We start from the raw sequence: 16006 nt of genomic DNA on the forward strand, positions 1-16006 counted from the left end.
GTCTCACAGATTTAAGTGGAGTCAATCAGGGAGAGGAGAGGACGGAGACCCTCATGGGAGATTTGTCCAGCAAGACTTGAGTGACGCAGAGAGGAGACAGTGAAGACTTGGAGATATCCGCAGAGAGACAGGCACAAGACACAAGCAGAGAGAGAGAATAACTATCTCTGGTCGCTCTCTTGTAACTTTGCTCCTCTTCATCCAGGCTTCGACAAGCGCAGAACCATGCAGCAGATCTGGCTGCCTCTGTTATCTGGCCTCTGCCTTGGCCTGGCTTCCCTCAGCCGAGCCGAGGAAGGTCTGGAGTTCCCCAACTTCGACGGGAAGGACAGGGTGCTGGACATCAACGAGCGTAACTACAAGAAGGCTCTGAAGAGATATGACCTGCTGTGCCTGTTCTACCACGAGCCTGTGCCGGCCAACAAGGGCCTGCAGAAGCAGCTCCAGATGACCGAGCTGGTCCTGGAGGTAAGAAGAACCCATGGTCTCTAGATAGAAGGAGAGTGGAGAGTAGAGATTTGGTCAGATTCTGACTGTAGAGATGGTTGTGCAGCAAAATCAGTGGACATGAAAAATACGTCTGGGTGATTATTCAATATTATCGTTCGTTGTTGTTTATCATTTATCAATATTATAATTTATCGAATCGTAATATCGTGATGATATGGTGATTTGGGGCTATCATGACACAATTCTGCTGTCTAAATTGATAACAAGCAAATATTGGTAACACTTTATAATAAGGGTAACTAAATCAATGGTTATAATCCTTAATTAACAGTTAACTAATATAGTAATCATTTACTAAATGGTGTTCATTAACTAGGTATTCATTTATGCATTAATGGTTAGGGTGAGGGTTAGTGAATGGTAATTAGGGTTAGCGTTAATAAACAATAACTAAGGGTTAGTTAATGCTTAATGCTTGTCACACATTAGAGTGCCAGCTAGACAATCTTGTGTCTAGCTGGCACTCTTTCTGTGGTGAAGTGCAATGCTGTGACTGTGACCGTGTTTGTCTTTGTTACTGTGTCTGTTACACCGATGTTGGTACAAGCACTTTTTGCCCAAGACAAATTTCCCTCCGGGGACAATAAAGTTTATCTCATCTCATCTCATCTCAACTAATTGCTAGTTATTGTACAGCGTTACCCACATTCTATTTAAAGACTCTGACAAAATGAGGTGTGAAACATTGTTAAAATGTCAGTTTTGTTGCGCATCATCACGCCTAACGTTACCATTCGGTTCAGTGGGATGAACATGACTTTGATTAATTAACATGTGATTTTGTATACGTGAGCCATATCGTGATATCGATATTGGGGAAAGAAAAATCTTCATTGATTTTAACCATATTTCCCAGACCTAAAATGTGTGATGGTGCTCTTTCTCTATGGAATTGGAGTGTGTTACACCAGGGTGAGAAACAGTAGGGGCACGATATGAAAGGTTAATGCCCCCTAATGGCTCCTAAAGCCCCACAGCAGGGAAGTGGCGTAGGAGCAGATGTTGCCGTTTTTGCGTTTGCCGGTGTCAGACACACAGAAACCATTCTTTCTCACAGACAGATCTATTACTGAGAGAGTGACAAGTGTGACTACCTCTCAACTTAGCTGACATTGTAATTGCTCTTGCCAATGATATGTGCTGATTGCAAGTAGGGATGCACCGATCCACTTTTTTCACTTCCGATCCGATTCCGATACCTGAATTTGGATATCTGCCGTCTGCCGATACCGATATTATGCCGATACCAATATTTTTTCTTGAATATACAGTATAGGCAAAGATTTGGCCAATTAACCTTTTTTTTTTAAATATACCTTGCAAAAAGCAGACAAAATTAAGAAAATATACAAGGCAAAGAAGGATACTATTATACATGGGCAAATTACGGCCAGCTGTGCGGCCCGCGCTCAAGGAAGTTATTGCACAAAAAGTTATTGCACACACACAAAAAAAGTTTTTTTGTTTGTTTGTTTTTTCAATTCCGATCCGATCCGTGAATAAGTGCCAATATCGGCACCCGATACCAATATTGGATCGGATCGGCCCCATCCATAATTGCAAGACGTGTTGTTGTTTTCTTGATACTGTGGTAGGAACCTACTCAAACAAACCTACTCATTATCGCTCAAAGGAGCGACCTGCAGCTCAGAGTTGTTGTACTGTAGCTGTTGTGACATACTTTACACCGCCCTGATAGATCCAATGTCACTGATAATGTAAGAATGTCTCAATAAGCGACTGCTTCGGCCCCCGCGGCGTCGCTTTGCAGTCACACCACTTTGTGCCTTTGACTCAAGCCTGTCACAACATGCCAAAATATCGTCAGATGCCCCCTGGTGGGAAAACCAGACACCCAACGTCTCAATTCTCCCTCTGTCTGTTTACGTTATATAAGTGGTTTTGCGTCGCTGTCGTACTGTCAGAGCTTGATAGATTGAGTTAATGTTTTACTGGCTGCTCTCTTCCCAATCTCCCAAGCAGCCATTTTCATTCCATTATGTGTGCTCCTCCTATGTGGTTTGCATGTATCGAGGGATTGTTTCTAGGTCATTTCTGTTAATTATAGCGTGTTCCCAAAACTCTACTAGCTGGCTATGAACCAGAATGAAGTATGTGGTTCTGCCGGTCTACTTTGGTAGGAATACGAAGTAGGATTACGCTAAAAAGAAAAGGGGAAAAAAAAATGTTTCAACGCTTTAGTACAGCGGTTCTCAACTGGTTGGTCGGGAGCCAAAAGTGGGTTGCGGGACCGTTTTGAATGGGTCGCGGATGTGTGCAGGGAAAAAGGTTCTTCTACTCCTTGAGGATGCCGGTGTCCGTGGCCAACATGACTGTCTTTCAGAGGCTGTAGCAGGCTCGTTTCTAAAGCCAGAGTGAAGATACTGGTATCCCCTGAAACTAGAGGACTTAAGGCACCCATTGGTACCAAACATGTCATGCTACCTGTTGTAGCCAATTTTGATGTGTTCTATATGTTGTGCATGTGTGTGGTATGGATATTGGTGTCAGGGGTCAACTTTGCTGTAGTTGATTCACCTGTACACTAGAGGGCATGGGCACCTAGGTAATCACCCTCACATTACTCTACATAGGTGGGTCACAGGTGCACGGCATGAGGGAATCAGCAACTGGGAAGCCACAAAGTTTTTCAACCGTGTGTGGTCGGCTGGTTGAGGTCTTGTAATGCAGTATTAGTTTGTTTGTTTATTACGTAAATGTCATGAGCTCGGTTTTATACCATTACTTAGTGCACCCGGCTTTTTGTAGGTGTATTTTTAAATATTTGCAATAATAAAACGTCAAATGCATATTCCATGGCGGACCTCCCTTCTTGCATCACCATGAGTTGGAAATGTCTTCAAATTCCCTCAAGTGGCATTTTTTGTTGTTGGATTGCCACTACATTTTGTTGAAAAACTATGCTTCATTGGATGGATCACTTTGATGGAAGGACAGCCACCATGCCCTATTGACTGTTCCAGCTGAATCCAATTAACAGGAAAGCCTCTGTGAAAGCAAGACTCACGGTAGGACTGTTTCAGAATTGTTACAAGTTGTGTGGAAGAGATTGGCCTTCTCATAAACTGGATAAAGGTAAATCCTACTACAATTCTAAACAAAGTTCGGCTGCTAAATCAGGATCAAGATGAGTCAAGTGGGAATGACTGTGCCTGTCAATCAAAGTGAAATGGAGAAGGAAGTGAGTAAAAGAGAGGTTAAACTCACTGCAAAGGCTTTTGAAGCAAAAGTATTAGCACGTCAAAAGGAAAGGAATGCCATGGTGAAGAAACTCTACAAATTAAAAAAGGAAGTTGAGCAAATGATGCTTTCAAATGAAAATGTGTCTGAGGTTCAGACCAAGTATCAAATGTTTCTGAAACTGAATGTGGAAACAGCAGAATTGCATGAATCATTGACAACATTACTACCAAAGGATGAAATGTCAAAACAAAATGAATGGTTCGAAACCCAAGTGCACAGCAATAAAGAAATGGTACAAAAAATGGATGAGTGGTTGCTTGATGCCAAAATGCAATGCAAATATGACGATGATGATGATGATGAAGATGACGATGATGATGTGAAGGATTTGACTGTGGCAAATGACAATGTTGCACCACACATAATTGTGGTCAATGATGATGTTCAAGCAGGTGACAGCATTTCTAATACTGGTGGTAAATCATGCTCATCAGCTGGCAGCTCAAAGTCTCACAGGTCCTCAGCCTCCTCTGCATGCCTCAAAGCAGAGGCTGAAAGGGCTGCTCTCCTTGCTTTGGAAGCTGCCATTAAAGAAAAACATGAGCTGCAGGCTCAGGAGGAGCAACTCAGACAAAAAAGGGAATTGCTTGAATTGCGGAGTCAAATAGCTGCTCAAACAGCAAAAGTCACTGTGCTCAACAGAGGTTCTGATGTACAGAGCTCCAAAGCTCACTCAAATGGAATGAATTCATACTTGGAAAAATCAAAACGCAAATCTTCTCTCAGGTCCTCTGCCATGGAATTTGTTCCACAAAGTTCCAACCATCAGTACCATCATCCACCTATAGGAGGCAGCAAAGCTGCAGTGCCAATGGATGCACGGCCAAAGGATTCAAATCAATTCCATCATCCACCTATAGGAGGCAGCAAAGCTGCAGTGCCAATGGATGCACGGCCAAAGGATTCAAATCAATTCAATCATCCACCTATAGGAGGTAGCAAAGCCGCAATTGTAATGGGGGCACAGCCCAAGAAAACCTTTGGGAGACAAGGTGGACCAAAATCTCAGCCTAGTGCTCAGAGTTCCAAACAGAGCATGCTTCAAGGATCTCAGCAAGCATATCACACCACACAGCACGAACAGGAACACGACTGTGCTGGCTCAGTGCAAATCAGTATGGATCAAGGCAATCTTTTCACCATCATGCAACAGCAAAATGATATAACGGCTCTACTAGTGCAGCAACAGTCTTCACTATCCTTGCCTCCAAGAGATATACCAACTTTCGACGGAAACCCTCTTGAGTACAACACGTTCATCAGAGCATTTGTGCATGGAGTGGAAGGAAAGACTGCGAGCAGCATAGACTGCTTATACTTTTTGGAGCAGTACACCAAAGGACAACCTAGGGAGTTGGTTAAGAGCTGTCAACACATGCCACCTGACACAGGATATCAAAGAGCAAGGACACTTTTACAGGAACGCTTTGGAAATGAGCAACGAATAGCCACTGCGTACATGGAGAAGGCTCTTGGATGGTCGTCAGTGAAATCAGAGGACATCAAGGCCTTGCAAGCATTTGCCTTGTTTTTACGTGTCTGCTGTAATGCCATGGAGGACATTTGTTACATGTCGGAGATGAATATGCCGTCCAACATGCGTGCTATAATCTTGAAGTTACCATACAAACTGAGAGAAAGATGGAGAAACACTGCTTATGAGCTGCAGGAGAAGTACCACCGTCAAGCAGGTTTCAGTGACATTGTCAATTTCATTGAGAGACAAGTGTCTATTGTTTCCAATCCACTATTTGGAAACATTCAGGATCCATCCAACTCACCACCAAACTACAAAGCTGGAAACAAAATCTCACAGCTTCGCATCAAGGAAAAAGGAAGCAGCTTTGCTACTTCTGTGGCACCTGTTAATTCTGAAGCCATTTCTCGAATGCAAAATGAAAGAAACTTCTCTGATAGGCCAAGAAAGGTATCATGTCTGCTGTGTGAAGAGGGTCACAGATTGGAGATGTGCCCCAAAATGAAGAAGAAGTTGCACAGACAGAAAATTGACTTTCTAAAAGAGAAAGGTGCCTGTTTTGGGTGCTTAGCTGTTGGACACATGAGCAAAGATTGCTATAGTCGTTTGTCTTGTAAGCTGTGTAACCTAAAGCATCCTACCATCCTCCACATTCATTCAAATGAGAAAGAAATTAAATCAGAGGACACACAGCATGAAGCACCAAAGAATCACACAGTTTCCTCTACTACATGTGGCCATATAGGGGCCGGAGCAGAGGATTGCATTTTGCCAATTGTGCCCGTACAGATCAAGGCTATGAAAGGCAGTAAAATGCTAAAAACGTATGCATTCTTAGATTCTGGCAGTAATGCCACTTTCTGCTCTGAGCGACTGATGAGGGAGCTAAAGGTCAAAGGAAGAAACACCAAAATGCTGTTGAGAACAATGGGCCAAGAAAAGGTTGTAGACAGTCACATCATCGCAGGATTGGAGGTAGCTGCACTCAATAGTGACACCTACTTTGAGTTGCCTGGTGTGTACACACAGTATAAGATGCCTGTGACTCGTAATAACATTCCACGACAGGAAGAGTTAAGTGCTTGGCCACACTTAAACTCTGTGGAAATTCCAACTATTGATGCTGAGGTGGAACTGCTAATTGGCACCAACGTTTCAAAAGTAATGGAGCCATGGGAAGTGGTACACAGCAAGGGTGAAGGGCCTTATGCTGTCAAGACCCTACTTGGATGGGTTATCTATGGACCACTGAGAGGAGGCATGGAGACTGGGAGCAGCTGTCCTAGCATTACTGCCAACCGAATATCCATTGCTCGGATAGAGGAACTGTTGGTGAAGCAATACAACCACGACTTCAATGAGAGATCAACAGAGGAAAAGCCAGAAATGTCGAGAGAAGATCTCAAGTTTATTGAAATCATGAACACTTCAGCTGAACTAGACAACGGGCATTACTGCTTGAGGTTACCTTTCAGAGAGCATAATGTCACCATGCCCAATAACCGCCATGTTGCTGAGCAAAGGGTCCTCTGCCTGAAAAGGAAAATGGAGAGAAATGCTACATTTAAAGAGGAATACACCCAGTTTCTTGGTGATGTCATAAATAAAGGCTATGCGGAGAGGGTGCCAGAACACCAACTGGAAGGAAAAGAAGGACAAGTCTGGTACATCCCGCATCATGGCGTGCACCATCCTAAAAAAGGAACTTTGAGAGTGGTGTTTGATTGCGCTGCAAGCTTCAAAGGGATGTCACTTAACAGTCAGCTCCTCCAGGGGCCTGACTTGACAAATTCATTGCTTGGAGTTCTCACAAGGTTTCGTCAAGAAACTATAGCAGTGATGGCTGATATTCAAGCAATGTATCACCAAGTTAAAGTGGCAAAACAAGATGTAGATTTTCTTCGCTTCCTGTGGTGGCCAGACGGTGAACTGTCACAACATCTCACTGAATACAGAATGACTGTTCATCTGTTTGGCGCAATATCATCGCCCAGTTGTGCCAGTTTTGGCCTAAAAAAGACTGCTGAAGACAACAGAGCAGAATTCCCAGCACATGTGATCGACACCATCAACCACAATTTTTACGTGGACGATTGCTTAAAGTCCCTGCCCTCAGAGGATGAAGCTGTGGCCTTGGTGAGAGACCTGACAGCTCTATGCCAGTTGGGAGGATTTCAGCTGGTGAAATGGACTAGCAACAGCAGGTCAGTGTTGGAATCCATTGATGTGGAAAAAAGAGCCAAGGAAGTGAAAGAATTGGATTTCGACAGAGACAACCTCCCTATCGAGAGAACACTGGGACTGCAGTGGTGTGCAGAAACAGACACCTTCAGGTTCAAGATGGCTGTCCAGGAAAGACCACTGACAAGACGGGGCATCTTGTCCGTGGTAAGCTCTGTTTATGACCCCATTGGATTTTTGGCACCCTTTACCTTACCTGTCAAGTTGATGCTGCAAAACCTCTGTAGGTTGAGCTACACTTGGGATGATCACATTCCTCAGAACTACCAGCTGCAGTGGGTGGGGTGGCTAGAAGACCTAAAAAGGCTCAGCACATTTAGCGTGCCAAGATGCATCAAGCCCAAAGACTTTGGACAGCTCATAAGTGCCCGACTACATCATTTCTGTGACGCCAGTGAGGATGGTTACGGCACAGTTTCGTACCTCAGGCTGCAGAATGACAAAAAGAAGGTTCACCTAGCCTTCATTCTAGGAAAGGCACGAGTTGCTCCAGTAAAGAAAGTGACAATCCCAAGGATGGAACTAACAGCCGCTGTGCTTGCAGTGCGGGTTGACAGGATGCTAAAATCAGAACTGCAACTAGAGCTGGAAATTTCAACCTTCTGGACAGACAGCACAACAGTGCTAAAGTACATCAGGAACGAAACAAAGCGCTTTCACACCTTTGTGGCCAATAGGATTTCTGCTATAAGAGAAGCCACTGCCATCTCACAATGGAGGTACGTTGATACAAAGCAGAATCCGGCTGATGAGGCCTCTCGCGGGGTGAAGGCTGAGTATCTTCTCACAGCCAGCAGATGGATCCATGGCCCAGATTTTCTTTTCAACAATGAAGGAGAATGGCCTATTAACATTGTGGATTCTGCTTCTATCAGCAGTGATGACCCGGAGGTCAAAAAAGAGGCTACGGTGAATACTGTGCTCATCAAGGATGCACCAAAAGCAACAAATACCATCAACAAAGAGGCACAGAATGCAACAAACCAGCTCATAACCCATTTCTCTTCATGGAAAAGGCTGAAGATCTCTGTTGCTTGGTTTCTCCAACTGAGAAAGATGTTGCTGCTGTTGAGTCAGAAGAGGAAGGAAATACAAGCTTCTGTGTCCAGCAGTGGACTTGACATAGCTCAACAGAAGAAGAAAGTGGAAAGGGAGATGCAAAGTTTCAGAGCCACACTCAGTGGTCAAACTGTGTCTCTTGAAGATATTGACACCACTGAAAGTGTCATAATTCAGTACTGTCAATTGGAAAAGTTCAGTGATGAAATAACTTCTTTGAAAAGGGGAACATCTGGAGTGAAGAAAGTCAGTCACATCTACAAACTGGATCCAGTGCTGGACAAGGGGCTGTTGAGAGTGGGAGGAAGGCTTAACAAAGCAGCTATGCCTGATGACATGAAACACCCAGTCATTCTTGGTAAAGATCAGCACATCTCCACTCTCATTTTACGCCACATTCATGAGAAATTAGGACATTGTGGTAGAAATCACCTGCTTTCCAGACTTCGTCAACATTACTGGATCACCAGTGCAAATGCTGCTGCCAGAAAGATCCTCTCTTCCTGTGTTATCTGCAGGCGGTATAGGGGGAAATTGGGCGAACAAAAGATGGCAGATTTGCCGAAAGAAAGACTCCAACCTGACTTCCCACCATTCACAAATGTGGGCGTTGATTATTTTGGCCCTTTTGAGGTGAAGGCAGGCCGCAGCTTCGTCAAACGCTATGGGGTGATCTTCACTTGCATGTCCAGTAGGGCAGTGCATTTGGAAATGGCATACTCATTGGACACCAGTTCTTGCATCCATGCACTGCGCAGATTTATCTCTAGAAGAGGCCAAGTATCACACATCAGATCGGATAACGGAACCAATTTCGTGGGAGCAGAACGCGAGTTGAGAGAGGCTCTATCTGCTCTGAATCACAAGACAATTCAAAACTCACTACTTCAGTCTGGAGTGAAATGGAGCTTCAACACTCCTGCTGCATCACATCATGGCGGAGCATGGGAGAGAATCATTCGCATGGTCAGAAAAGTGCTGAACTCCGTACTTCATCAGCAAACTGTGAATGATGAAGGATTGCAAACTCTTCTGTGCGAGGTGGAAGCCATATTGAATGACCGTCCCTTAACAAAGATCTCAGATGATCCTAACGATCTCGAACCCTTGACTCCAAATCACATCCTCTTGTTGAAAGGCAAACCTGCTCTACCACCTGGCCTGTTTGAGAAAAGTGACCTGTACACCAAACGACGATGGAGGCAGGTTCAGTTCCTCTCAGATCTCTTTTGGCACAGATGGATTCGGGAATACTTGCCACTGTTGCAGGAACGGCAACGGTGGTCAAAGGACAAGAGAAGCTTTGTCACAGGAGATGTTGTGATTGTAGCGGACTCTACCGCCCCTCGTGGATCCTGGTTGTTGGGAAAGGTACTGCAGACCTTTCCTGACGCGCAGGGTTTGGTGCGGTCTGTTAAAGTCCAGACCAAATGTAACATACTGGAGCGACCGATCACAAAGATCTGTCTTCTGTTGGAAGCTGACTGATTGGACATTGGGGTTTTTCTCTGACCCTATGGATTATGGACATTGGGGTTTTTCTCTGACCCTATGGATTACGGACTATGGTACATAGACATTGAAAACACACTTGCACTACGGCCTTGTTTAAAAAAAAAAAAAGGCTCCATTGTTTGTATGATGTTGAATTGTTATGTTATTTTACAGTAACAATTAGGGGCCGGTGTGTTGTAGCCAATTTTGATGTGTTCTATATGTTGTGCATGTGTGTGGTATGGATATTGGTGTCAGGGGTCAACTTTGCTGTAGTTGATTCACCTGTACACTAGAGGGCATGGGCACCTAGGTAATCACCCTCACATTACTCTACATAGGTGGGTCACAGGTGCACGGCATGAGGGAATCAGCAACTGGGAAGCCACAAAGTTTTTCAACCGTGTGTGGTCGGCTGGTTGAGGTCTTGTAATGCAGTATTAGTTTGTTTGTTTATTACGTAAATGTCATGAGCTCGGTTTTATACCATTACTTAGTGCACCCGGCTTTTTGTAGGTGTATTTTTAAATATTTGCAATAATAAAACGTCAAATGCATATTCCATGGCGGACCTCCCTTCTTGCATCACCATGAGTTGGAAATGTCTTCAAATTCCCTCAAGTGGCATTTTTTGTTGTTGGATTGCCACTACACTACCTTCTTGTCGAAAAGGCGAAATAACGCTCCAAATTTAGGCTACATTTTGGCCAGGGAAAAACTGGCATAGCCATTTTCTAATGGCCCATTTCCACCGCTGGTATCAACGCGGCCCCGCACAGCTCGTCTCGCTTTTTTGTCTCATTCCACCGATCAAAAACGTGGACAGCCCGGGTTGAGTCGGGGTTGAGTCGTGCTGCTTTTGGTCCCTGCTCTGTTGAGGTTCTAGGGCTGTAGACCCGGTGCTATATGGTGACGTGAAAACACTGCAGACGACTGATTGGTCAGGCAGAATCGTGTTTACTGTAGGCATCTACTGTCAATGCTGGATACCAGTTTAGTGGGGTTTACCTTCTCTTCTGTTCTTTCCAGAAGTTATTTCTTTTGTGTTGCTGCCTTCGGCTCTGGTGAAATAAAATCGATCTCCTTGCTCAGCTTTAACATGCGGTGGTTTTCAATTGTTTTGAGAGAGAAAAAAGTCCGCTCCTCGGGAAGCCCTTTGTAGTTGGCCTGTTGAGTTGCCGCTGGGGTTCTCCCCGTAGCGCCTCTACCGTCCCCGCGCAGTGCATGCATGTGAGTTTGAGTAACAACAAAGTGATATCCATTCTCCTAGCCGATTGTCACATTTGCCCATGTACACTGTAGGTCATTTAGAGGCACCAGTATTTCATAATCAGTTTAAAAGTTCCGTGCATGGATTTCATTTTAACGTTATACTTATAGCCTACTTGGGCTATGGGCGGAGGGCAGATATGCGGTCGCTATGACGACCAGGTGTGGGCGGAGGCAAGTAAACTTGCTATGGAAACACAGTCCATATCAAGTAGAGCCAACTAAGACCAGATCGAGTAGAGCTGTACTGTGCTGTTATATGTGGTGGAAATGAGCCAAAAGGGGTCCCTTGACCTCTCAACTCAACATATCTGAATGAGAATGGGTTCTATGGCATGCCCTAATCCCATGCAGTATAGACCTAAAAAAGAAAAAGAAAATCTGAAATTTGGGTCGCAACTTAACAAAGGAAAAATATGGGTCGTAAGGCTAGATCAGTTGAGAATCACACTGCTTTAGTACACTTAGCATTCACCATTTACACTCTCTGTCAGCCAGCTTCCCACAGTTCTTAAAGTTTCACATTCCTGTCATGTTTGATAAAGTTACAAACTGTTAGAGGGCAGAAATGCAACGAGTTAAACTGAAGCCTCGCTATTCCCAAACCTGTGCTCCTTCCTCCACAAATGCCAGCTGAAAGGCAAGCAAGTCCTAACTCACACACGGTAGCTTCCCCCCTAACAACACTCCACAGGGGGCTCTCAGCACACACACGCACGCACGCACGGACACGCGCGCGCACACACACACACACACACACACACACACACACGCACACACTCCACTTGGTGATCGAAAGGTTTATCGACGAAGACAGCACCAGCTGTAGATGCCAACTCCGATACAAAGTATATGAGGGCCGAGACAAACGCACGGTGTTTTGGTGTCAGGCTGCTGCTCCAGGGAGTTTCTACTTGCTATATCAGCAGTAGTCAGGGATAAGCAGCTTCTAAGTCATGTACCTGGATCACTGTTGAAAGACTGTTGCTGACTGACATTTTGTGTTTGTGAACGCCCAGCTGACAGCTCAGGTCCTGGAGGATAGAGACATCGGCTTCGGGATGGTGGACTCCCAGAAGGATGCCAAAGTAGCCCGAAAACTGGGTACGACCCGTCATCACGTCACAGTTACCACAGCATCACATGCTGTAACACTGATATGTAATTACTGTGATTACAGTGAATGGCAAAGTTAGGATTCTGCGTATGAAGAAACGCTTCTGAAGAATGACCTGTTTCTACACTGCTTTTACATCAGCTGTAAAGTGCTTTGAGTCTCGAGAAAGCGCTATATAAATCATAATTTATGCATTATTATTATTTGTATTACTCTGTTGAAGCACTGATGTTTGTTTTAGCAAAGTGTTATACAAATCAAGTTATTATTACTATTAGTACTGCTACTCCTACAACTACTACTAATTACAACTACCGGTACTATTGCTACTACTATGTCATTAGGTCTGGAGGAACTGGGCAGTTTGTACGTCTTCAAGGATGACCGTGTCATTGAGTTTGATGGGGAGCTGTCTGCAGACACGCTGGTGGAGTTCCTGCTGGATGTGAGTGCAGCGCTGAGTTCTGCTCGTTTTTCCACACAGTGGTCTGTGGTGGTTGTGGTCTGGTCGGTGTGTCCTCCTGTAGGCCATAGAGAGAAGCCTCTCAAGCAATAAACAGCTTCAGCCTTTGCTAGAAAACACGCAAATGATCTAATTCAAAGTATTGCAGCAGGTGTACATTTAGCACGCTACGTCTCCCCTAGTCTGACTGGGTTGTAGCAGCATGGTGGACTTAGCTCTCTCTCATTGGTGCCGACCATTTCAGTCGGTGCCGGATGGAAAACCCATTCCGCTCCCTGCAAGCTCTGCATAGAGACACTGCGTAACGCGTCATCATTCAGAAAGCACGCCCAAGAACGGGGGAAAACAGAAAGCCCCCCTCCAATCCTGGCGTTCTCCTATGTCACCTGCATGGTTGCGTGTTGCAGAAAAAGATCGTATATACGGAAGATGAACACTCCAACTTACTTCCTTGACAGCTAGATCCACATTTTTCTTCTTGCCAATTCTCAATGGCTTCCTTGTTTTGCTCAGGAGTACAAAAAAACTTTAACTGGCGATTTTTTACATTTGTTGTCTGCGCAGTCCACCGCACAACAGCTTTTAGCTATGTTTAATTCAAGGAAAATGACGCTGGTGTGTGGAAATGAACGGAGCCTTTCCCCCGTGATGGGCGTGGCCTATTTCATGCAGTGTCTCTATTGGCTCCGACCCGCTCTGCAGCTGCGACCATATTTGGATTTCCTTTCCAAGTCGAATCTGTATGCCACCCCCTCTGCCGATCTCTCAGGAGAGCCGTATACTTCTTGACACGGCCAGTTGTGTCTGTAAGAACATCTGACCAAGCCGGAAGTACCGCTGCTGGGAATTGAACCTGCGTCTCCACGGTGGTAGGCGAGTATGACACACACTGTTTGATTGACTGGTGATCTGTGGGAACAGCAGTGCAGGTTAGAAACAGCCCAGCAGTGAGCGCTTCGTGACAAACATGACGCCTACATATGAAGTAGGTACAGTGTTGGTTGGCAGCAGAGATCATGTGTCTGTCATTAACCCCCTAGGTGCTGGAGGACCCAGTGGAGCTCATCAGTAACGCCATGGAGCTGCGGGCCTTCGAGAGGATGGAGGAAGACATCCGCCTCATTGGCTACTTCAGGGGAGAGGATTCATGTTAGTCTGGCAGTTTATATGTGTTGTGTGTGTGTGTGTGTGTGTGTGTGTGTGTGCATGCGTGTGTGTTTGTGTGTGTGTGTGCATGTGTGTGTGTGCGTGCGCGCGCGCGTGTGTGCATGCGTGCGTGCGTGCAAACAAATTATGTTCACTCGGCTTGTGGTGCTCAAAGCGCCAAAAAATACAATTGAAAAACTCAACAGCAATGTCTCTTTCCAGAAATCATGACCCAGTTAAGGTCCTTACACACCGAGCACGTTTTTTTCGTGCGATTAATTCGCACGTCAATAATATTTTCCGAACCTATATCAGTCAATGCAACCGTACACACCAACGGCGAATTTTCGCCGAGCGTTATTGCGGTGTTTATTTTTTCGAACCACGGTCGATTTTTTAGAAGTTCGCTTCCGACGTGTACACATCTGTGGCTGTGATTGACAGGTGGGTCAAAACTCGCATCGCAATTTCGTGCCGTATATTCGCATCGCTCTTGATGTGTAAGGACCTTTACTCAAGATAATCCACAAACCTTGTTGTGAGCAGTTTCATGTAGGAACTATTTTCTTTAAACTGAACTACACCCACTAGCTACTAGCTAGTTCCCACATGAAACTAGCAGCAGCTATATAGCCTATCGGGTGTAGTTCGGTCAAAAATAGTTCCTATACATAAAACTGCTCACAACAAGTCTGTGGATTATCTTGAGTAACTGGGTCATGATTTCTGGAAAAGAGACATTGCTGTTGAGTTTTTCAATTGTATTTTTTGGGTGCTTTGAGCACCACAAGCCAAGTGCCATCCAGTTACATTGTATTGGAGAGAAGGCAGAAATCTCTACGGCTGATATCTCCAAAACCCAGCCAACTAAAACAAAACAATCTAGATGGATAAATAGCACCACAGGTGAGAGGAAAAATACGTCTTTTGGATTTTAGGGTGAACTGTCCCTTTAATGATTTGTCTACCCTGGGCTTGACACCAATTCAAAACCGTGCTCTATTAGCTGGGCTCACGGTGGCAAAAAAATGGGTTGCATGGTGGAAACCAACCCACACCCTTTCTTTTAGAGTGTGGGTTCTTATGTATCTAGACATCGTATACCTGGAGTTGTCAACGGCCCGTGTTCATGGGGCAAAAGAGCCCACATTGGAAATGTGGAATAATTTTTCATAAAACCTTAAAAGTCTTTTCAAGTGATAGTCGCTTCTCTGTCATGCCCAGCGTCTACAAATCCCCAAGGAAGGGAGGGGGGGCTATTTTTTGGATTTCTTTTTGGATGTTTGTTTCTTTTGGCTGTCCTTTTTCCTTTGTTTAGTTGTTTATTATTATGTTTACTACTTTATTTTCAAAATTCTGTCATTGAATGTATATAGCATTATGCGTATGCTAATCGATGGGAAAATGAATGGGGCCTGAAATCCCTTAGGCCCCATGCCGAACCCGGGAAAGAGGGCGTGACTTTGGCACTGTATCTGTGTTAAAGTGCTCTGCCCTGGTCCATGTTGCCTGAGCCTGGCTCTCTCTCTCTTGACCCTCAGTGCATCACAGCTCCCCAGACGCTGGTGCGAGCTGGAGGCTAATAATGGAGGCAGATCAGCACCGTGGATCTGGCCGCTCAAGAGAGCCTCCAGTCCAGACCGTGGCCCTCTCTCACCTACTGTAGTCTCACGAGTGCAGACCGTGGCACTCTCTCACCTATTGTAGTCTCACGAGCAGTGTTGGGCAAGTTACTGAAAATTGGTAATTCGTTACAGTTACTAGTTACTTCTCTCAAAAGGTAATTTAATTACTTTAAAGTTACCAGATACTTCAAAGTAATTAGTTACTAGGGAAAGTAACATTTGCGTTACTTTTAAAAGTCTGCTTTGATTGTCTTATTAATGCACACATTATGTTAGTGTTGCTGTGCCACCGTGAGGCATTGAACATTCGCTTATTGGGGAGGCTTATAGCTTATCAAGGT

At 44.8% G+C, this 16006-nt stretch overlaps 1 protein-coding gene across 1 annotated transcript in view; it reads left to right on the plus strand.

The window, feature by feature from the left end:
• Positions 1 to 225: 225 nt before the first annotated feature.
• The window catches only part of LOC310772988 (calsequestrin-2-like), a gene marked incomplete at both ends in the record, with an annotated part of 23233 nt that continues 7452 nt past the window's right edge, over positions 226 to 16006 (plus strand). Inside the window, 4 exons of the mRNA XM_083632933.1 lie at positions 226 to 468; positions 12334 to 12418; positions 12776 to 12876; positions 13935 to 14043. Coding sequence (XP_083489059.1) covers positions 226 to 468; positions 12334 to 12418; positions 12776 to 12876; positions 13935 to 14043 — 538 coding nt within the window. The remainder of the gene's footprint in view (positions 469 to 12333; positions 12419 to 12775; positions 12877 to 13934; positions 14044 to 16006) is intronic.

Source organism: Poromitra crassiceps, assembly GCF_964638095.1.
Source record: "Poromitra crassiceps genome assembly, chromosome: 3".
NCBI lineage: Eukaryota > Metazoa > Chordata > Actinopteri > Beryciformes > Melamphaidae > Poromitra > Poromitra crassiceps.